The sequence below is a fragment of the Camellia sinensis genome, chromosome 3, assembly GCF_055761805.1.
Source record: "Camellia sinensis isolate YWXY chromosome 3, ASM5576180v1, whole genome shotgun sequence".
Classification (NCBI taxonomy): Eukaryota; Viridiplantae; Streptophyta; class Magnoliopsida; order Ericales; family Theaceae; genus Camellia; species Camellia sinensis.
The window spans coordinates 109572433-109595364 of record NC_138963.1 but is presented as its reverse complement, the minus strand read 5'-3'; the positions used below and the strand labels follow the sequence as shown (position 1 = coordinate 109595364).

Sequence of the window (22932 nt, the reverse complement as noted above, 5' to 3'; positions counted from 1 at the left end):
TTCGCCCTTATTGTTATAAGTTACACGGGAGAGTGTATTTGCCTAGACCTAAAAATAGGATGTTGGAAACCAAGTGGAGACGGGTTCCCATTGAAAGAAAAGGGAACCACAACGTCAAGACACCACCCAAGAACCGCAATCCTCACGAATTTGTTTATTTGTTTATTGGGTTAGAAAACTTGACTTGTGTTAATTTGTTTATTTGTTTTAGCTTTTGGGTTTCTGTGTGTTGTTTTTTAATGGAAAAAAAAAAAATCCCAAAAAGATTTTCTTAGTATGGTTTTGCAAGCTTGAAATTTTTGAGTGGTCCTTGGTGCATATTGGAATTGATGAGAATATCCATTACATGTTAATATATGTGTGCTTTCTGTGGTCATTACTCATTTTGGAATGCGTGTTTTTTTTATTAGTATGTCTCATTCTGTACACACTCTTGGATTAGCAAATTTTGGAGTCTTCCGCCTTAGTGATTATTTTTTTTCTATGGACTTCTGTCATTGATCCTTTGCGTTTCTAGAGGAATTGACCTATACTAGCATATCATGGGTGATGTTGAGTCTCTTAACCACCTTCCATCTTTTTGCATCTCCACGGCTTTCCCCTCTATTCTTTGTAGTCCAGCCATGAGGAAAAGGCTACCTCAAAGTCACCAACCAGGCCATCCTTATTATATCCATGCTTCTCTAGTTCGGTTTCCATACTCTTGAGCGTGTCAGTCGCCAATGAATGTGCAAAATAAAAAGAAAAAGATAAAGATAAAGAAAAAGAAAAAGAAAAAAAAAGAGAAGAAGAAAAAATATGCAAAAGAAAGAAAAAAATGTGCAAACGAAAGAAAAGAAAAAGATGTGAAAAAAAAAGAAAGAAAAAAAATATAGGATTCATTGATTGAGGGGGGAGCATCCGCCTTTACTCACCAAATACCCCTTGATTCCTAGTGGTTTGACTTTCCTTTGTTGTGCTTAGATTCTCTTGTCAGAGGTCCAGCTTTCATATCACTACTAGGATTTAAATCTCGTGTTTATCGAACTCCAAGAGTCACACACACACTTTTTTCATGGGATCTATGCTTTTCACATAATGCATCACTTTCTTTCATGAGGAATCTTCTACAGACTGTGTACATTGTGTTTACTAGTAATTGTGCTTCTTGGATAATTTTGTATGTTTCAAGGTACAAATTAGAAATTCTTTGCTTGCTCCACCATATTATTTTTGTCGTTTTCTTCTTGTTCACTGTTTTCAGTGTTTGTGGTTGTTTTTAGTGAGGGGGAGTTTGGTTCATCTTGATTTGGGTTGGTAAGGGAGTTTGGTTTTCCATTTGCAAGAGTTGTTTAGCATGAACACTTTGATATGTTTTGTAAGGGAGATTGGCTTTAGTTGTTCTACATGTTGCCATGCACTGTTTGCTAGTTATTTGCTTCTTGCATGCTCCTGATATTTACATCGTCATATCATTGCTTGTGTGGTTTATGATCTTGCTTTTGTTGTTTGAGTCTTAGTTTTCATCTATTCATGTTTTGCATCTCATGTTTCAAGATAATTGTGTCATATGTCTATTGTTTTTTCATATACTGTTGTGGGACTAATAGTTGTTTTGGAGATTGTGGCACTAATAACTGTTTTGCAGATCATGACCTTGAGAAAGATGTTGGCTTTTGTTGGCTGTAATGGGTTGGGGTGTTTAGGATTTTATTTGTTAGGTGTGTTTTGTCACGGCATTGCCAAAGGGATAGATTGTTAGGTTTTATTATTGGCAATCCCGTTTAACAAGGATTTCTTTAAGAAGTTGGTTTTCTTCCAAAACTCGGATTACTTTTGGATTTCTATAAGTAATTGGATTTCTTCCAAATCTAGGATTACTTTTGGTTTTCTATACGTAGTTGGTTTTCTTCCAAAACTACACTACTCCACAATTCCTCCAGATCTTCTTTTTGGTTCTTAAGGTTTATATCTGGGGATATTTTGTTAGTTTTCTTTGATGTTTTATTGTATTCAACTCTTGGTTTAAAGAGAGTACATCAAAGATTTTGTTTGTTATACACAAGAGAGAGAGAGTTGTTCTTCGGTGGATTCTGAAGAATTCGAGCCTGAAACTTTGGTGGATTCCGAAGTGGCTCATCGTAAAGACAATTCTGAGGTGAAGACGGGGTTGGAAGAGGCACATAGCGGTTGGTTCAATTAGGCGTGGATTCGCTAGGTAATTGAGAGTATACCTGTGTAATTCCTTTAAATCTTCTTAGTGGATTGTCTTGTGGCTGTTGCCCGTGGTTTTTTGATCACGATTGGAGGTGTCCAATTGTGGTTTTTCCACGTAAAATCGTTGTGTCGATCTGTCTTGATTGTTTGATTGAGATTGTTATATTTTGCTTAAAATTGATACATAATTACAAATCAACATCTAGGGGATTTCTAGATTTTTCACTGATAGAGTCGTGAAGTTGGAACTAAGGTCGCAAGGCCTGGTAGGATCACTCTCACCTCATATTGGAAACCTCTCCTTCCTCAAAACCATCATCCTTCGAAACAATAGCTTCCATGGCCCAATCCCACAAGAGATTAGTCATTTGTTTCGGCTTCGAAACATAACACTCAGAAATAATTTATTGAACGGTGAAATACCCACCAACCTTTCCCGATGCTCAAATCATGAAATCCTTAGCTTGATCGACAACAACTTGACTGGAACAACCTTTCAAATAGGTTTGGACTTAACTCGTAACAACCTTTTAGCAGGAACCAACCCTCCTTCCCTTGGCAACCTTTCAGTTCTTTCAGCACTTTCTTTAAGCGACTGTGGGTTGCAATGAGATATTCCAAAGGAAATTGCCCAACTTCAAGGCCTCACACTTGTCCAATTATCCCTAAACAGTCTATCTGGTACAATTCCTGCAGGCATTTACAACATCTCTAGTATCTCTGAGTTTAATATGTACCATAACCAACTTCATGGATACATCCCTTCTGATATAGGCTTAAGCCTTCCCAATCTCATGCTTTTTGCTCTTGCAGAGAATCGGTTTATAGGACCACTTCCTACTTCATTGTCAAATGCTTCAGGACTTCAACAAATAGTCCTCCATCTGAATGATTTTGTGGGGCCAATACCAAGAGATCTTGGAAAACTTTTAAGCCTTCGACATTTGATCCTTGGCGGGCATAGGCTCCAAGATGACCACAGTTTTTTTTTCGTCATTAACAAATTGCACGAGTTTACAATCTATTTACATGCACACCAATCTTATCAGAGGTCCGATGCCCGAGTCCATAGCTAATTTCTCTTCTGCGATTATTGCCATTGACATGGGAGACAATCAAATACATGGCAGCATGCCTTCAGGCATTGGGAACCTTCTTAGTCTCACTGTCTTCGAAATGACACAGAATCAACTTAATGGCCCCATTCCTACCACCATTGGAAAACTTTATAATTTGCATTACCTTTTTTTTGACAAAAACAATTTCACACAGCTACCATCTTCAGTAGGGAACTTAACTTTGTTAAATATTCTCAGCTTGGGGCAAAACAATATCTATGGAAGCATACCTCCGAGTCTCGGCAATTGTCATAGCTTGTTGGGAATAGATCTTTCTCATAATAACCTCAATGGTTCAATACCCACTGAAATTATGAGACTCTCCTCTATTTCAATTTTCTTTAGCTTAGCTAACAACAAATTGACTGGTGGTCTTCCATCAGATGTTGGGTATTTGAAAAATCTTGCAGAGTTGGATGTGTCCAATAATAGATTGTCAGGACCTATTCCAAACTCTCTGAGCAATTGTTTGAGCTTGGAATGGCTTCATTTGGAAGGTAATTCATTTCAAAGAATGATACCTCAAAGTTTGAGAGAGCTAAGGGGTTTACGAGAGTTGGATCTTTCACACAACAATTTATCGGGGTTGATCCCAAGTTATCTAGGTGAGCTCCACTTAGAAAAGTTGAATCTATCTTTAACAAGCTACATGGGGAAGTTCCAATGAAAGGAGTTTTTCAAAATGGAAGTGCTATTTCAGTGGTTGGTAATAATGATCTATGTGGAGGCATTCCACCCTTGAGTCTTCCTCCTTGCCTGCCCTCAAAGTCTAACAGCAATAAGTTCTCTCACAAGAAAAAAGTCATACTCATCGTGGTTATTCTTGTGTTAGGCTTAACAATGTTGGTTTGCTTATTTTTCATATTCCTTCATCTGTGACGCATTTCAAGAAAAAAAGCCTTTTCCATGCCATCGCTCAAGCACCATCTATTACGGGTTTCTTATGCAGAGCTTCTCGAAGCCACTGATGGATTTTCTAAGGACAATCTAATTGGTGTTGGAAACTATGGTTCTGTTTACAAGGGAATTCTCAATCAGGTTCAGACCGTAGTGGCAGTGAAAGTGCTCAGTCTCGAGCACAAAGGAGCTTCTAAGCGCTTCATGTCAGAATGCAAAGCACTAAGAACCATACGGCATAGAAATGTATTGAAAATTTTGAGCGTTTGTTCTAGTATGGATTTCCAAGGTAATGAATTTATGGCTTTGGTATATGAGTTTATGGTCAATGGAAGCTTAGAGAAATGGCTGCACAAAGATGGAGTCCAAAATGAAGGGCGGGAAGAAGAATCTAGCAATCTAAAGTTTATTCATAGGCTGAACATTGCCATAGATGTTGCTTCTGCAATTAAGTATCTTCACTGTCATTGTGATTCGACAATTATTCATGGTGATTTGAAGGCAAGTAATGTTCTCTTGGATGATGAGATGACTGCTCATATTGGAGACTTTGGGTTAGCAAAAATTATCTCCACTGTTTCAACTGAGGAGGTTCAGTACCAGAGCAATTCAACTGCAGTAAGGGGAACCATAGGCTATGTTGCTCCAGGTATGGGTTCACTTTTAATCCCCATGATCATGCAACCACAAAAGCGCTGGAATAAACATTACCCTTCCTACAGGCTTACTACGTGCTGTGCATTTGTTTTGATATCCTTTTGCTTTAAATGCTTTTTGAAACACAAGCCAATGAATGCTCCCTTATGTGTTGTATAACCTGGTCTTCAAAACATGTCTTTCTCATAACTTCCTAATTAAAACATATTCCAAAGCTAACTCAGTTTATCTTAATTCTAGACTCTGCTAATTAAGAAATAGAAATTCTCAAACTAGATAAGGATAAATTTACTAAACTTGGGCAATGCCTTTGATAAAACAGTGTTTGTTGGATTGAATTTTCAAGTTGACGTTGGACTTGGTTGCTTCAGCTAGTGAAAGTACTGCTTTGAGCTAGGTTGTGAGTCAAGCCTAAAGATTTACAATCAGTTTAATCATTTGCCAATCTACATCATATATAACGGAGACCTAAAAAAACATCAATTTCAAGTTTCATCCAGATTATTTTTACTGGTTAATTTCATATAAGATACGGCATTTTAGGATGATTTAGTGTATCGTCTAGAGAAATTTATTGTTGGGACATTGGCTTGTATTGTTTCAAAATGCAGGCAATAGCCCAATAATATAAATTCACACACACATAAAATGGGTGGGAGGCAGCCTTGAAAAATCTGACTTTTTTGTAAAAGACTCGTGGATTCATTTCCTTGTAGCTTTGTTATATGAGCATTTGCCTATATTTCGAAGGAGTCGTGCAAGTATATCCAACCTAAAAAAAACCTTTTTTTCTACGTAAAACTACCAGAATAGGGCCCTAGTTTTCCTACGACACAAGTGGTTTAACTAAACAGTATCCCGACCATTCATTGAACTTCTAGAGACAGTGATGGAAACTACCTGTAAACCACCACAACCTGTTTGTGCTAGACCCATTTATGTTTGATTTGGTCATAAGACACTGTTCATTTTTCTCAATATAACATATTGCATGCAGTTTTCTTGACGGTATGACCTTCCTACCTCACTTGCACAGACCAAAAAAAGAAAAATTGTAATTAATATACGTGAAACAAAACAAACATAATAGATGCCCTCAACCATATTGTTTCTTCCAACTACAATTGGGTTATATTTTAAAAATTATTTTAGGATTACAACTTTGTGAATTAATCAGATTTTCAGTTTGCAAACTGATGTGTACTAACACATGAATCAATTTGCAGAGTATGCCATGGGAAATAGAGCTTCCCCACTAGCTGATGTGTATAGCTATGGGATTCTTCTCTTGGAGATGTTGACAGGTAAAAAACCTACTGGTAATGTATTTACAGATGATCTAAGTCTTCAAAGCTTCATTGAGAGTGCTTTGCCTGACCAAGTGATGGAGATTGTCGATCCCCACATTCTTTCAGAAGATGAGCCAATAAGTTGGCTCAAGGACAACCTAGTTTCTGTGTTGAGAATTGGAATTGCATGTTCTATGGAATCACCAAGAGATTGAATGTAGATTCAATATGCAGTTAACGAATTGTGTAAGATAAAAAATGCTTACGAAAAGCTGGGTTGAGCAAGGACTAAGAAAACATGATATCCAAAGGTGTGTCTCCTAACAATGCTATTTGACCTATCTAAAATAAAAAAAATAAAAAATAAATTAAAAAAAAAAAAAACGATGCTATTTGAGAATTGAGCTTTCTGTCTCCTAGACAAAACATATTTATTACCCCTTCGAAAAAATCTATGTTGGATTTCTCATAGGTTTTTTGTTTTTTTGTTTTTTTTGGTTTCAATTCTGTTTGTGCAGGAAAGACTAGTAAACCAAAGGATTCTTATGACTACCCTATTTTCTCCGAGGATGCTTGGGGGACTATGTTGCTATGGTCCTCTTATTGTCTTCGTTGGCTGAGCATTTAATAAATAACTGCAATTTTAGTTCTTAGTTGAATATGTAAAATTTGCTCATGTGGGATCTTTAAGATTAAGTGTGTATGTGTTTTTCCTTCCTTATGTGATCTTTCTGGTGTAACGTTTTGCGCTTCGCTGAATAACTTGTCATCATTTCATTTGTGTAGGTCTGGATTCTTTTATGGTTCTTAAATTCCAAAACGCTAGATACCATGCTTCTATTATTGTCCGGTTTTAATTTCCCATCAATTTGAGCGGTTCTTCAGCCACCTAGATGAAAACTTGTTAAGGCCAAAATGCTTTCAATTTTCAGCAAATTTATTAATTGTGCCCAAAAATAATAAATGTCGATTTTTCTCACCTTCCTATGACAGATTTTGAATTTAAATTTAGTGTTTATTGTTGTTTTTGGTTTAGTTTTATAATTATGATTTGAGATTGAAATTGTGATTTAAGTGTGGAGTTGTGAGTTGAGTTTTGAAAAAATAAAATTTGTTTGGTTATGAGTTTTAAAAATAGTTTTTGAATTTTGAAAAAAGTTTTGAGTTGTATTTTGAGTTTTGAAAAGAGTTTTGAGTTGTATTTGAAATTTTTTGGATTTTTTTTTAAATATGTAAAAATATTTAAGAAAATTTTATTTTTTTCTTTTAAACATAATTTTTATTTAATTTTTTTTATTTTAAATATTTTATTTTATTTTGTAAAATTTTAATTTTTTTAATATTTTAAACTCAAAACACAACTCCACACTCGAATCATAACCAAACACATAACTCAAAATTCAATTCAAAAACTATTTTCAAAACTCATAATCAAACGCATAACTCAAAATTTCGCACTACTTTCAAAACTCTACATTCAAAAACTTGCGTTGGAACGCGCTAACAAAAACCTCCCAAGTCATTCCAACGCGTCCTTGCATGTACTTTCACCATTGACCCGTATCTCCCTTAAATTGGAAGGATACCAAAGTCACCCTCAACCCCTTGTCGTCGATGCCAAGCATTTCAAACGTCTTCATCATTTGTTCTAGCCACTCATCAGCCTTCAGTGCCTCCTTTGGATCCCCGATAAACTCATATGGATTTGACCGGAAGAACTCCCTCTTCAAAAATGATAGTCTGTTTCTAGAATGTGGGCCTGGACTTAACTTTCAGCCTTGAGAATGTCCATAGATTTCCGCAGTGCTTCGGCCATTTAGTGGGCTAAAGCGCCCATGGCTTGCTGACTTGCTAGCTCAGCCACGTTTGCCTGACCAACTTCCTCCTCCTGCGCCGTAATGTTATTTGGTATCGACACCTCCTACCACCTAGGCCTGCCGCGCTAAGCACCACCATATCCATGTTCTGACATTCTAATAAAGGTAACACAATTGATTAGCACATTTATAAATGTGCCGAAGCTAATTCACTCACATCATAATACGGTGGACAACAAGTAATTCATTCTAAGTAAGCACCAAATCACATAATCACAAACAAATTTCCTTTCTAGATAATGATCATTCCGCGACATTGCCAGAGTTCGAGTTAGAAATAGCAGTGATCGAAGCTCTTTTAACAAGACTTTTAGAAATCGTAGATTCAATCAATATCTTAGAAACCAAATCTCATACTCATCTAGTCACATAAACATGTTATCACATAGCATACCAGGTCTACTTCTAACATCATCTAGCGACATAAACTCATTGTAGTAAAAACCATATCCCACGATCCCAAAGTATTCAAACTCGGTTGATCTTATACCAAGTTGTAACGCCCTAAAATAATAACAACAACCCATAGCATAGTATTCCGTAGAATGTATAACTTGCGATGTATTAACATTTCATTGATACTTCTCAATCGTACAAAAGATGACATATTCATGTATACATTCATAAATCCTAGATCTTGAATCTATATCATATGTCAATTGTAAATGAATCTAAACAAAAGGACGTACAAATAAGTTTATGCCCTAATGACTACATCTTTCAAAGTCAATACTTGGTAACAAATGAAGCCCAAGACTTGTACAAAATAACTACACAAAACAAATAAAAAGAAACTCTTGGCTCTAAGTCCTCCCAAGCTATGTCCTTAATAAAAGCATATTATCAGCACCTGGAAGTTATTTTCCACATAAGGTGAGCTAAAGCCCACCAGAGATACTTTATTACAATATATAAAACTTAACGAAGTCATAAGGTGAATGCATATGTATGTCATATGCCAAACATTTATACTTTTTCCATCTCAAAACAATTTATGCCAATGTCATATATCAATTCATGAAAAATATCTTTTTATATCAGAAAATAGGACAGTGGATACAAAAACACTGAAAATCTCTAGGTACGTGTCTGCTAGTAGACTATACAAGCACTACCAAAGCCATTTTACTGGTACAAACCGAAAGGATTGGCACCTAACTGTGCGGGTTTTTGGATTTTTAGCAAGGACACATAGGCCAATATAATAACCACAACCACACTCCTAACTAGATTCACCATGGTATACATTCATTTTTCTCAAAATAATACATTTTCAATGTTTAAATATGAAAACAATGCTCAATGTAAGATGTATAAGTAATTAGTTTCCATTCACCTAATCCTCATGCAATTTCTACATCAATCAAAGTTATCTTCCACTGATAGCCCAAAACATATATTTCTACTCAATAGATAATTTTTCAAAAACAGATATAACCTCATAATTTTCAAAATGGAAGCGATAGTACATATCCAACTCCACTCTCATCATCAATAGATACACTCTTCTTATCATCTCAAACCCAACATCCCTTCATTTTCTTTCATAAATCAATTATCAATGATTTTCAAACAAAACATCATTTACTTCTAAAATTACATTTAAGTAAAGAAATTTCAACATTTCTACACAACCCAACATTTTATACACTACCACAACCTTTCTCAAGAATTTATTTGAAAAATCCATCTTTTACATTTCAAAATCAAACCCAAGGTTTAACTCAAAATCCCCAAATCACTAACATTTTCAAAGAGCAAATAACTAAGCTAAGAATCATACTAAATGTTGAAGAAACTCCTACCTTAAGACTAGAAGAGGAAGAGAGCAAGGGTGAAAGTTTGACAAAGCCGAAAATGAGATCCTCTGCGATTAAAACGAAACTTTCGACGACCTCTACCTTTTTCTCCGAGAAACTATGGTGGAGAAATCAATAGATTAGGAGTATTTTGGATTTTAAGGTAAGAACTAGAGAGAGGGTGAAGAAATTAGGGTTTGGAGTGCGTTAGAGAGAGAGAGAGAGAGAGAGAGAGAGAGAGAGAGAGAGAGAGAGAGAGAGTGACAAAAATCCCTTTTTCCCGAATTGATATACGCACAAACTGCTTGAGCGACCAAACCACCGCTCGAGCATTAAACACAATAAGTGACACTGCTCGAGCGCACAATGACCCTCTCCCAAAAATTTAGATTTGCAAAAGACTGCTGGAGCGAAGAAAAGACCGCTCAAGTGAAAATCATTCATTCCTAGAAGTTTTATAGGTTTGCAAAAATACTGAGAGATCTCAGAGACCGCTCGAGTGACCAAAGCATCACTTGAGTGAACCCAAAGTGAAACAGACAGCAACACTTTTGAAAAATTAACTCCCAACTTATTCAAACACAATTAATAACTCAACTCAACTATCAACAAGATGATAAAAGAGCATGAACAACAATTAACGGTATGGAATCCTGAATCTAAAAGTATGAAAAGGGTTTGGTCTAAACCGGAACCGTTATAGGAAGGGAGAAAAAGAGGGAGGAAATGGTTGGTTTTGGTGAGTTGGCACATTTGGCAGTTGCCAAAGCTTGTGCCAAATTTGGTACAAGTTTTGACATTTACCAGATATAACAGCTGTCAAAGCTTACCATTGGAGAACCATTTTTGCCCCACACCTGTTATAAAATGGTTTTGGTAGCTTCAATGACAAACCATTAGAGATGCGGATTGGGGGTGGTTGTTGTGCAGGGTGCACAACAGTCATTGTTGTGCAGTCAAATGGGCCCATTTCGGGGTCCATTTCGATAATCCAAACCGGTCACATTTTAGAATACATCAAGTAGAATATACCTGCAAAAAATTAAGTTAATCGGATATCAGTTACCCATTTATCCACTCACATTTATATCTACAAAAATAAATAACAATTGTGACTTAAAGTATTAAAATGAGTACAAAGGTGAGTAGATGAAAGTGTAAACGATATCCGATTAACTTAATTTTTTGCAGGTATGTTCTACTTGATGTATTCTAAAATGTGAACGATTTGGATTATCAAAATTAACCCCAAAATGGGCCTATTTGAGTGCACAACACGCATACCAGCCAACTCAAATCCTAGAGATGCTCTTAGTATTACTATTTATTTTATAGTGTTATTATATTATATTATATTTTATAATATAATATAGCAGAGTGGAAAAACAGGAGATAAGTAAGATAAGATAAGAAGACTTGAATCAATTTGCAGAGAAAGAAATAGAGAAGAATTACAAAGAAATAGCTAAATTAGAAACAAATGTGGCTCTAATACCAAATTATAAGAGAGCGGCCGAGCAACAGAAATAAAGAACCGCACAACAAATATTTATTTTACATCTCTAATTTAATATTACTATAATATTAATCTTCTTATTCAATTTTACTACAATCATAACCCATCCAACCTAATCTAAATAAACATAAAGAGCAATGGGTCTAAGTCTAACACCTTATTGTCTCGGCAATTTACTGCCGTGTTGCAAACGTGCTCGAGGTCTTTCATGTGACTCTGTTTCATAAAACTTTTTAATGGTTCAAATTGCACAAGGACAATACGCCATGAAATGAAGGATAAATTATAAATATACTTATGGGATTTAATTAAAATATAAATCATTTTTATGATTTTAAAATTTACATTTTATCATTTGAGATTTCTAATTTTATAATAAATCATTTTTTTTATTAATAAATTATGAAATCAATTAATGATTTTTAATGATATTAGAAATATGTTTTAAGTAATAATTTAGTTAATTTTATTATTATATAAGAGAGCAATTGTGAATTTTAATTTTTTTAGTTAATTTTATTAAATAAAAAATTCTAATAAGAGAGTATTTGTAATTTTTCAAATCACAGGGAACAATCTGTGTTTTAAACAAATTTCAAAAGATGTATTTATAATTTATTTTAAAAAAAGTACCAAAACTATTCGAAATTATATTTTATAATATATATATATATATATGGTGATCATTCACCAAAGACTCTCTCTTATTAATATATATATATATATAATATAAAGTTAAATTATAATATATTATTTATAATAATTTTATATAAACACTTAAAATATATAAAATATTATTGTATTATTAATTTAAAGGTATTCAAACAAACCCTCTTTATTTTACATTTTTAATTTAATACTACTATATTATTAATCTTCTTACTCAATTTTATCATAATCATAACACATCTAACTTAATCTGTCATAGAGAGCAATGGGTCTACTCTAGTACCTTATTGTCTAGGCAATTGACTGCCGTGTTGCAAACGTTGTTCTAAGTCTTTCAGAAGTCTTGTTCTAAGTCTTTCAGATGGCTCTGTTTCACCAAACTTTTTAATGGTTCAAATTTCACAAGTGACAATAACCATAAAAAGAGTTACCCAAACTATTCTAAATTACATAAAGCATCCTAGAAAAACATACTCGATTCATTAGAAACAAAGTAATGGCAAAGTGGGTTAGTGTTCTCTACACTGCCTGTGTGTGGTGGTGCTTCTTCAGCAACACCCCTGCCACTTGCTTGGTGAATGAGACAGATAGATTAGCTTTGATTGCTTTCAAGGCTGCAATTGATCAAGACCCAATTGGGGCCTTGAGATCCTGGAATGATTCAGTGCACTACTGTGATTGGAATGGCATTTGGTGTAGTCGTCGACATCCTGATAGAGTCGTGAAGTTGGAACTAAGGTCGCAAGGCCTGGTAGGATCGCTCTCACCTCATATTGGAAACCTCTCCTTTCTCAAATCCATCGTCCTTCAAAACAATCGCTTCCATGGCCCAATCCCACAAGAGATTAGTCATTTGTTTCGGCTTCGAAGCATAACACTCAGCAATAATTCATTTAACGGTGAAATACCCACCAACCTTTCCCGATGCTCAAATCTTGAAATCCTTAACTTGATCGACAACAACTTGACTGGAAACATTCCGGCCGAGCTAGGATCTTTGTCAAAGCTTAAAGGTTTGGGCTTAACTCGTAACAACCTTTTAGCAGGAACCATCCCTCGTTCCCTTGGCAACCTTTCAGTTCTTTCAATACTTTCTTTAGGCGACTGTAGGTTGCAAGGAGATATTCCGAAGGAAATTGCCCAACTTCAAGGCCTCACATTTGTCCAATTATCCCTAAACAGTCTATCTGGTACAATTCCTGCAGGCATTTACAACATCTCTAGTATCTCTATGTTTGAAATGTACCATAACCAACTTCATGGATACATCCCTTCTGATATAGGCTTAAGCCTTCCCAATCTCAAGCATCTTGGTCTTGCAGAGAATCGGTTTATAGGACAACTTCCTACTTCATTGTCAAATGCTTCAGGACTTCAACACATAGGCCTCTTTCGGAATGATTTTGTTGGGCCAATGCCAAGAGATCTTGGAAGACTTTCAAGCCTCCGATATTTGATCCTTTGTGGGAATAGGCTGCAAGATGACCTCAATTTTATTTCGTCATTAACAAATTGCACGAGTTTACGATATCTGGACGTGAGCACCAATCTTCTCAGAGGTCCGATGCCCAAGTCCATAGCTAATCTCTCTTCTGCGATTATTGTCATTGTCATGGGAGACAATCAAATACATGGCAGCATGCCTTCAGGTATTGGGAACCTTCTTGGTCTCACTGTGTTCGCAGTGGCACAGAGTCAACTTAGTGGCCCTATTCCTACCACCATTGGAAAACTTTATAACTTGCATGATCTTTCTTTTGACCATAACAATTTCACACAGCTACCATCTTCAGTAGGGAACTTAACTTTGTTAAATATTCTCAACTTGGGGCAAAACAATATCTATGGAAGCATACCTCCGAGTCTCGGCAATTGTCATAGCTTGTTGGCATTAGATCTTTCTCATAATAATCTCAATGGTTCAATACCCACTGAAATTATGAGACTCTCCTCCATTTCAATTTTCTTTAGCTTAGCTAACAACGGATTGACTGGTGGTCTTCCATCAGACGTTGGGTCTTTGAAAAATCTTGGAGAGTTGGATGTGTCCAATAATAGATTATCAGGACCTATTCCAAACTCTCTGAGCAATTGTTTGAGCTTGGAATGGCTTCATTTGGAAGGTAATTCATTTCAAGGAATGATACCTCAAAGTTTGAGAGAGCTAAGGGGTTTACGAGAGTTGGATCTTTCACACAACAATTTATCGGGGTCGATCCCAAGTTTTCTAGGTGAGCTCCACTTAGAAAAGTTGAATCTATCTTTTAACAAGCTACAAGGGGAAGTTCCAATGAAAGGAGTTTTTCAAAATGGAAGTGCTATTTCAGTGGTTGGTAATAATGATCTATGTGGAGGCATTCCACCCTTGAGTCTTCCTCCTTGCCTGTCCTCAAAGTCCAACAGCAATAAGTTCTCTCACAAGAAGAAAGTCATACTCATCGTGGTTGTTCTTGTGTTAGGCTTAACAATGTTGGTTTGCTTATTTTTCATATTCCTTCATCCGCGACGCATTTCAAGAAAAAAAGCCTTTTCCATGCCATCGCTCAAGCACCATCTGTTGCGGGTTTCTTATGCAGAGCTTCTCAAAGCCACTGATGGATTTTCTAAGGACAATCTAATTGGTGTTGGAAACTATGGTTCTGTTTACAAAGGAATTCTCAATCAGGTTCAGACCGTAGTGGCAGTGAAAGTGCTCAGTCTCGAGCACAGAGGAGCTTCTAAGAGCTTCATGTCAGAATGCAAAGCACTAAGAACCATACGGCATAGAAATGTATTGAAAATTTTGAGCGTTTGTTCTAGTATGGATTTCCAAGGTAATGAATTTATGGCTTTGGTATATGAGTTTATGGACAATGGAAGCTTAGAGAAATGGCTGCACAAAGATGGAGTCCAAAATGAAGGGCAGGAAGAAGATTCCAGCAATCTAAAGTTTATTCATAGGTTGAATATTGCCATAGATGTTGCTTCTGCAATTGAGTATCTTCACTGTCATTGCGATTCGACGATTATTCATGGTGATTTGAAGCCAAGTAATGTTCTCTTGGATGATGAGATAACTGCTCATGTTGGAGACTTTGGGTTAGCAAAAATTATCTCCACTGTTTCAAGTGAGGAGGTTCAGTATCAGAGCAATTCAACTGCAGTAAGAGGAACCATAGGCTATGTTGCTCCAGGTATGGGTTCACTTTTAATCCACATAATCATGTAACCACAAAAGCGCTGGAATAAACATTACCCTTCCTACAGGCTTACTATATGCTGTGCATTTGTTTTGATGTCTTTTTGCTTTAAATGCTCTTTGAAACACAAGCCAATGAATGCTCCCTGATGTGTTGTATAACCTGGTCTTCAAAACATGTCTTTCTCATAACTTCCTAATTAAAACATATTCCAAAGCTAACTCAGTTTATCTTAATTCTAGACTGTGCTGATTAAGAAATAGAAATTCTCAAACTAGATTGGGATAAATTTACTAAACTTGGGCAATGTCTTTGACAAAACAGTGTTTGTTGGATTGAATTTTCAAGTTGACATTGGACTTGTTTGTTTCAGCTAGTGAAAGTACTGCTTTGAGCTAGGTTGTGAGTTAAGCCTAAAGATTTAAAATCAGTTTAACCATTTGCCAACCTACATCATATATAACAGAGACCTAAACAACATCAATTTCAAGTTTCATCCAAATTATTTTTACTGGTTAGTTTCATATAAGATACGGCATTTTAGGATGATTTGGTGTATCGTCTAGTGTAGAGAGATTTATTGTTGGGACATTGGCTTGTATTGTTTCAAGATGCGGGCAATAGCCCAATAATATAAATTCACACACATAGAATGGGTGGGAGGCACCCTTGAAAAATCATATTTTTTTGCAAAAGACTCATGGATTCATTTCCTTTTAGCTTTGTTATATGAGCATTTGCCTATATTTCGCAGGAGTCATGCAAGTATATCCAACCTAAAAAAAACCTTTTTTTCAGCGTAAAACTACCAGAATAGGGCCCTAGCTTTTCTAGGATACTAGTGGTTTGACTAAACAATATCCGACCATTCATTGAACTTGTAGAGACAGTGATGGAAACTACCTGTAGACCACCACAACCTGTTTGTGCTAGACCCATTTATGTTTGATTTGGTCAAAAGACAGTGTTCATTTTTCTCAATATAACATATTACATGCAGTATTCTTGACATTATGCACAGACCAAAAAAAGAAAAAGAAAAAGAAAAATTGTAATTAATATACGTGAAAAAAAAAACCAACATAATAGATGCCCTCAACCAAATTGTTTCTTCCAACTACAATTGGGTTATATTTTAAAAATTATTTTAGGATTACAACTTTGTGAATTAATCAGATTTTCAGTTTGCAAACTGAAGTGTACTAACACATGAATCAATTTGCAGAGTATGCCACAGGCAATAGAGCTTCCCCACTAGCCGATGTGTATAGCTATGGGATTCTTCTCTTGGAGATGTTAACAGGTAAAAAACCTACCGATAATGTATTTACGGATGATCTAAGTCTTCATAGCTTCGTTGAGAGTGCTTTGCCTGACCAAGTGATGGAGATTGTGGATCCTCACATTCTTTCAGAAGATGAGCCAATAAGTTGGCTCAAGGACAACCTGGTTTCTGTGTTGAGAATTGGAATTGCATGTTCTATGGAATCACCAAGAGATCGAATGCAGATTCAATATGTAGTTAACGAATTGTGTAAGATAAAAAATGCTTACGAAAAGCTGGGTTGAGCAAGGACTAAGAAAACATGACATCCAAAGGTGAGTCTCCCAACAATGCTATTTGAGAATTGAGCTTTGTGTCTCCTAGACAAACATATTTATTACAACTTTTGAAAAATCTATGTTAGATTTCTCATAGGTTTTTATGTTGTTTTTTTTTGGTTTCAATTCTGTTTGTGCAGGAAAGACTAGTAAACCAAAGCATTCTTATGACTACCCTATTTTCTCCGAGGATGCTTGAGGGACTATGCTGCTATGGTTCTCATATTGTCTTCGTCGGCTAAGCATTTAATAAATAACTGCAATTTTAGTTCTTATTTGAATATGTAAAATTTGCTCATGTGGGATCTGTAAGTGTGTGTGTGTGTGTTTTTCCTTATCTTCTCATGATCTTTTTGGTGCAACGTTTTGCGCTTTGCTGAATAACTTGTCATCATTTCATTGGTGTAAGTCTAGTTTCTTTTGTGGTTCTTAAATTCAAATATGCTTGATACCATGCTTCTATTATTGTCTGGTTTTAATTTCTCATCAATTTGAGTGGTTCTTCAGCCACCTAGATGAAAACTTGATAAGGCCAAAATGCTTTCAATTTTCAGCAAATTTATTAATTGTACCCAAAAAATAAAGGGAAAAAAAAAAACACTCAATTTTCTTGTGGATTTTTCTCACCTTTCTATGATAGATTTTGAATTTAAATTTAGTGTTTATTGTTGTTTTTGGTTTATTTTTAGAATTATGATTTGAATATGAAATAGTGATTTAAGTGTGGAGTTATGAGTTGAGTTTTAAAAAAAGAAAATTTGTTTGGTTATGAGTTTTGAAAAGAAAAAAAAAATTAAATTTTGAATTTTGAAAAGAGTTTTAAGTTGTATTTTGAGTTTTGAGTTTTCAAATTTTGAGTTGTATTTTGAAATTTCTTGAATTTTTATTTTAATATTTAAAAATGTTTAACAAAATTTTATTTTTTTCTTTTAAATATATAATATTTATTTACTTTTTTATTTTAAATATTTTATTTTATTTTGTAAACATTTAATTTTTTTAATATTTTAAACTCAAAATACAACTCCAGACCTGAATCATAACCAAATACATAACTCAAAACTCAATTCAAAAACTATTTTCAAACTCATAACCAAATACATAATTCAAAACTCCATACTACTTTCAAAACTCTACACTTAAATCGTAACCAAATACAAACTAAAAAAATTAAAATATTTAAAAATAAATTTATAAAAAAATAAATATTTAAAATAAAAATAAAAATTATTTTAAATGAAAATTATATATTTAAAATAAAAAAATAATTTTTTTAAAATTTTTTATTATTTGAAAAATATATTTAAAATTTAAAAAAATACAACACACAAATGTATAAAATACAATGCACGTTAAAATAAATAAATTAATATTTAAAATATAAAATGTTTACCTTAAAAAATAAAATTAAAATTGTTTTAAATATTTAAAAAAAATTAATCAAAAAAATTTCAAAATACAACTCAAAATTCATTTTAAAACTCATAACCAAACAAATTTTTTCTTTTTAAAATTTATAACTCAAAATATAACTCCACACTCAAATCATGATTTTAAAAATAATTTTTAAAAGCAAAATAAATTTTTTTTTTATTTTTTTTAAAAATAATGTTTTGAAAAGAGTTTAGTTTTGAGTTTTGAAATGAGTTTTGAATTGTATATTTGATTATAAGTTTTAAAAATAGTTTTTAAATTGAGTTTGATGTGTTTTTCAATTATGTGTTTAGTTATAAGTTTTGAAAAAAAAAATTGATTTTTTTTTTTAACAATTATAATTTCAAAACAAAATCAAATGCGGTCTTCATTTTTATCTCTATATTCGTCCTCGAGTTTCAATGACACAACATAATTTCAATAATTTTAATTTTACTTTTAAAATTTTTGAAATCGTTCATACCATCATATTTCAACCAAAAAAAAAAATTAAAATTAAATTTTAACCCTAAATTATAAAATAAGATGCAAACTCATCATCTCTTCCTTTCTCCCGTCATTGTCTAAAAATTACCCAAATCCCGCGCCACCCTCCTCGGGTGATTTCCCTGTCAATGTCATTTTTAAAACTTTAATTTCACTTTGGGGTGAGTTTTTATCTTTATTTTTATAATAGGGGCGAAACAGTTTTAGTAATGTCATTTTTCGTAAATTAAAAAAAAATAAAAATGACTTTTGAAAGGGCGTGTTTTACGATTTAAATAATAATAAAATTTGAATCTAAAAAAGGGTTTTTGAAAAACGGGTTTTAATTAAGTTTTAATTAATTCTGAATTAATTAAAAACAGTTTTGGTAAAATTGTTTTTACACCATTTTTTAAAATTTATATTTTCAATTTATAATATTATAAAACAGATTTAGAAAAATTGTGTTTTTTTTTTTTTTTTTCCATGTAGAAAGGTTGAACTTGGGAACCGAAAGAAGAGTGAGAGAGAGCAATAATTCCAATGCATTCAAAGATGGATTTCTCTAGAAAATCACAACATAGACAAACAAACAAACAAATTCCATAAAATACTCCAACATAGGCCTGGGATTTGTTTGGTTTGTATCTTAAGATATAATTTTTGAGAAATTTTTTTAAAATTTTCTTTAGTTCAAATGTTTTGAAAAAAAATTGCAAAATACTTTTTCTCTCATACGCATCTACTCATACACATCAATCACTTTCAAAAAATTTGTTTGGTTCTCTTTTCTCTTTTTTTTCAATCATTTTTTCTCTCATACACATCTACTCAACTAAAATAAAATATTGTGGAGGCCGAATATAATCAATGAGAAAGGCCAAGGCATTTGAGACATCAGGCCAAAGGCAATTCGGCCTTGACCAGGGGCTCATGTAGCCAAACATGTGAATTGGCCATATAAGGAGTCGAATGGGAGCTAACACTCAACTAGAAGGCCGACTAAGTAATTATGTGCGAGATCAAGAGTGGGCCCGACCCTTGGGCCCAAATGTAATATAAAAAGGAAGGAATGTCAGCCAAAGAGAGATATGTGAAAACAAAAAGATAACTTGAGACATAAGTAAATTAGAGAGAATATTAACTTGTCTGTCGGAGTCCTAATTCCGACACTCCCAACAGGAGTGTTCATCCTTTTTTCAGGTAGCAATAAGAGGATCAAGAGCGTTCAACTGGATCCAAGAGTATTTCCAAACCACTTCACCACAACTGGCACCGTCTGTAGGAATACTCAAGTACGTCCATGGTAGACATGATAGATAATCCTTCGATAGTTGCTAACGATGTTACACCAAGAGATGACATTACTTCAAGAAGCATGCTTCGACCGGAGAATATCCCCGCGCGACAGGCCTTGAACTTCGACCCAATAGCTCAAACCTCACTATCAACTTCTGTGCAGGAGACTGTGCAGATGATCATGGATCAAGCAAAACGAAACGAACAGCGTCTAGAAAATATGATGACTGAGAACGAGCGTTTGCGTAAGGAATTGACCCTAGAATTAGCTAAATCCCAACAGGCCGCACGTCATGCCCAGGGTTGATCCCCAGAAAAGAAGAAGGATAACCGACAACGTGGACTTCAAAAACATGATAATGTTAGTGATTCCGACTAACCATCCCAGGAACCTAGAAAGAAGGGGCGAGTTGATGTATCTAGCTCATCTGAAGGAAGTCCTTATGTACAGCACAGGTGAGGGAAAGGAAGTGATGATTCGGATGAAGAAGACAGGCACGACCCTTTCGTACGACGCATTGCAAGGGCTGTGCTGCCTAAAAAGTTCAAAGCACCGACGTTCACCCTATATGACAGAAAATCAGATCCCACTAACCACATTCGTCATTATAAAGAAGCGATGACATTGCATGCTGATGATGAAGCGCTCATGTGTCGAATGTTTCCAAGTAGCCTGGGACTGTTGGCCGTTAGATGGTACTATAAACTGGAGCCGGCATCAATAAGAAGCTTTCATCAGCTCCAAAAATCCTTTAGGGCAAGATTCATCACCAACAAAGTTCAGTCAAAGTAAGGCGACTCTCTCTGGGCAATGTAAATTAAACCAGAAGAGACCCCCCGTGAGCATTCGGCGCGTTATTGGGAGTGTTTCAACTTAGTGGATGATGCCTGTAATGATTCCATAGCCATTACCGCCTTTAAGATAGGATTACGCCCTGATAGTCCTCTCCACAGGTTGTTGACCAAACGGCCTCCCAAAACAGTCTAGGCACTGATGAAGAAAGTTCAAGAGTACTATAACGTGGAAGATGATGCCCTACATGTCAAGGCTGGACATAAAGTCGTTAAGTCGGCTCCATCTGGTCTGGTTCAGTTGATAAGCGTCGTGCCATCAAGAAGCCCCGAACCTCAGACTCGGGCTAAATGAGACAACCATCAACATTCATGCCGATCAACCGGCCAATGTTCACACCGTTCAAACGAACAATATCAAGTGGATAGTAGAAGCACTAGACGTTCGAACAAGAAGTATACGGAATTGGCGGAGCCGATCAGTAAGATCCTACCCAAAGTCCAACATCTTCCGTTCTTTAAGTGGCTGTCCAAAATGATGGGACCCCTTGATACAAGGAGAAGGGATAAGCGGTGCGAGTATCACAAGGACCATGGCCACAACACTGACAGCTGTTATGCATTGAAGGACCACCTGGAACAGTTGATACAAGACGGCCGGCTGGCACAACATGTTCGAAAGAACAACCCATCGAACACGGTAGCCCTACGGCCGGATTCACCTCCACTTGGTGTAATTCACATGATATACAGCTTACCGTCGTCAGCCGAGGTACATACAATTCAGTTGCAACCTAGCCTACCCAAGCCAATCACACCAGCCAAATGGCCCCATGAAACTGGCATGATTAACTTCGATGACACCGACCTAGATAGAGTAACTCTTCTCCACGCTGACATCCCCTCGTCGTCGAGCTACGCGTTAACAGATTCACAGCTGAGCGTGTTCTCATCGATCAGGGAAACACCTCAGAAATAATGTATTACAAGACGTTTGTTAAACTCGGCTTCACTGATTCGGATCAGTTACCGGCCGATTACCCATTATTCGGCTTCAATGCCAACCCCGAGTATCCCTTAGACAAGATTACACTACCAGTACGGGCGGGTACCAGATCAGTAGATGTGGAATTTCTGGTCGTTAAACTCCCGTCACCATACAATCTTATCATAGGAAGGACTTGGTTGCACACTATGAAGGCTGTGCCGTGCACCTACTATCAACTACTCCACTTTCCAACAGAGTATGGCATTGAGAAAATTCGGGGCTACCAGAAATCGGCACAGGCATGCTATCTTATTGCTGCTACAAAGAGGCCAAATGAACTGGAAGTGAACACGATTAAAATACCGGCTCGAGAGAGCCTCGAGGACATTGGCAAAATCCCCAGTGAAAAGGCAACTAAAGACCTTGATCGGATCGAAATCAATGGGAGTCCTGACCAATTCTTCATGATCGACACATCCCTAAACGACGTTGATAGACGCGAGCTGGTGTCCTTTTTACTGGGTAACCTCGACGTGTTTGCGTGGACACCATACGAGATGCCGGGAGTGGATCCAATCGTGGCCCAGCATCGTTTAAACATTGATCTAAAAGTCAAACCAATCATTCAGAATAGTCGGCGGTCAGCCGCAGAGCAAGCATCAGCTATTGTTGATAAAGTTGACAGATTGCTTGATGTCAGGGCAATTCGTGAAGTCACTTATCCTATGTGGCTATCCAATATCATGGTTGTAAAGAAGAAAAATGGATCATGGTGCATTTGTGTCAATTTCACGGACTTGAACAAGGCCTGTCCAAAGAATTGTTTTCCTCTTCCCAAAATCGACCAACTTATGGATGCAATGGCACATCATTAGCGCATGAGTTTCTTGGATGCCTATAGGGGTTATCACAAAATTGCCATGCATTCGAAGGATCAAGAAAAGACCACATTCTGCACCCCAAGGGAGACCTATTGCTACAAGACCATGCCCTTCGGACTGAAAAATGCGAGGGCAACTTACCAGAGACTGGTTACCACTATGTTCGAGGAACAACTCAGCCGCACCATGGAAGTATACATTGATGACATGGTAGTAAAATCCAAGGAAAAGCACGCCCATCTAGCCTATTTAGCAGAGACCTTCGACATTCTCC

At 35.7% G+C, this 22932-nt stretch overlaps 3 protein-coding genes across 3 annotated transcripts; all 3 read left to right on the top strand.

The window, feature by feature from the left end:
• The first annotated feature begins 557 nt into the window (after positions 1-557).
• Positions 558-7025, top strand: LOC114321316 (putative LRR receptor-like serine/threonine-protein kinase At3g47570). Its single transcript, XM_082920529.1, has 3 exons — positions 558-4860; positions 6095-6468; positions 6676-7025. The coding sequence occupies exons 1-2, from the start codon at positions 4221-4223 to the stop codon at positions 6370-6372; spliced, it is 918 nt and encodes a 305-aa protein (XP_082776655.1). The 5' UTR covers positions 558-4220; the 3' UTR covers positions 6373-6468; positions 6676-7025.
• A 5379-nt stretch (positions 7026-12404) lies between these two features.
• Positions 12405-17264, top strand: LOC114261764 (uncharacterized). Its single transcript, XM_082920528.1, has 3 exons — positions 12405-15191; positions 16423-16796; positions 16940-17264. The coding sequence occupies exons 1-2, from the start codon at positions 12515-12517 to the stop codon at positions 16764-16766; spliced, it is 3021 nt and encodes a 1006-aa protein (XP_082776654.1). The 5' UTR covers positions 12405-12514; the 3' UTR covers positions 16767-16796; positions 16940-17264.
• A 4503-nt stretch (positions 17265-21767) lies between these two features.
• On the top strand, positions 21768-22652 carry LOC145821751 (uncharacterized). Its single transcript, XM_082918313.1, has one exon. The coding sequence runs from the start codon at positions 21768-21770 to the stop codon at positions 22650-22652; it is 885 nt and encodes a 294-aa protein (XP_082774439.1).
• Positions 22653-22932: the final 280 nt, after the last annotated feature.

Excerpts from the sequence above, each read along its gene's own strand:
- LOC114261764 (XM_082920528.1), top strand. The coding sequence starts at position 12,515 with ATGGCAAAGTGGGTTAGTGTTCTCTACACTGCCTGTGTGTGGTGGTGC. Across the intron at positions 15,192-16,422 it reads CATAGGCTATGTTGCTCCAG|AGTATGCCACAGGCAATAGA; the intron begins GTATGGGTTCAC and ends ATCAATTTGCAG.
- LOC145821751 (XM_082918313.1), top strand. The coding sequence starts at position 21,768 with ATGTATTACAAGACGTTTGTTAAACTCGGCTTCACTGATTCGGATCAG.
- LOC114321316 (XM_082920529.1), top strand. The coding sequence starts at position 4,221 with ATGCCATCGCTCAAGCACCATCTATTACGGGTTTCTTATGCAGAGCTT. Across the intron at positions 4,861-6,094 it reads CATAGGCTATGTTGCTCCAG|AGTATGCCATGGGAAATAGA; the intron begins GTATGGGTTCAC and ends ATCAATTTGCAG.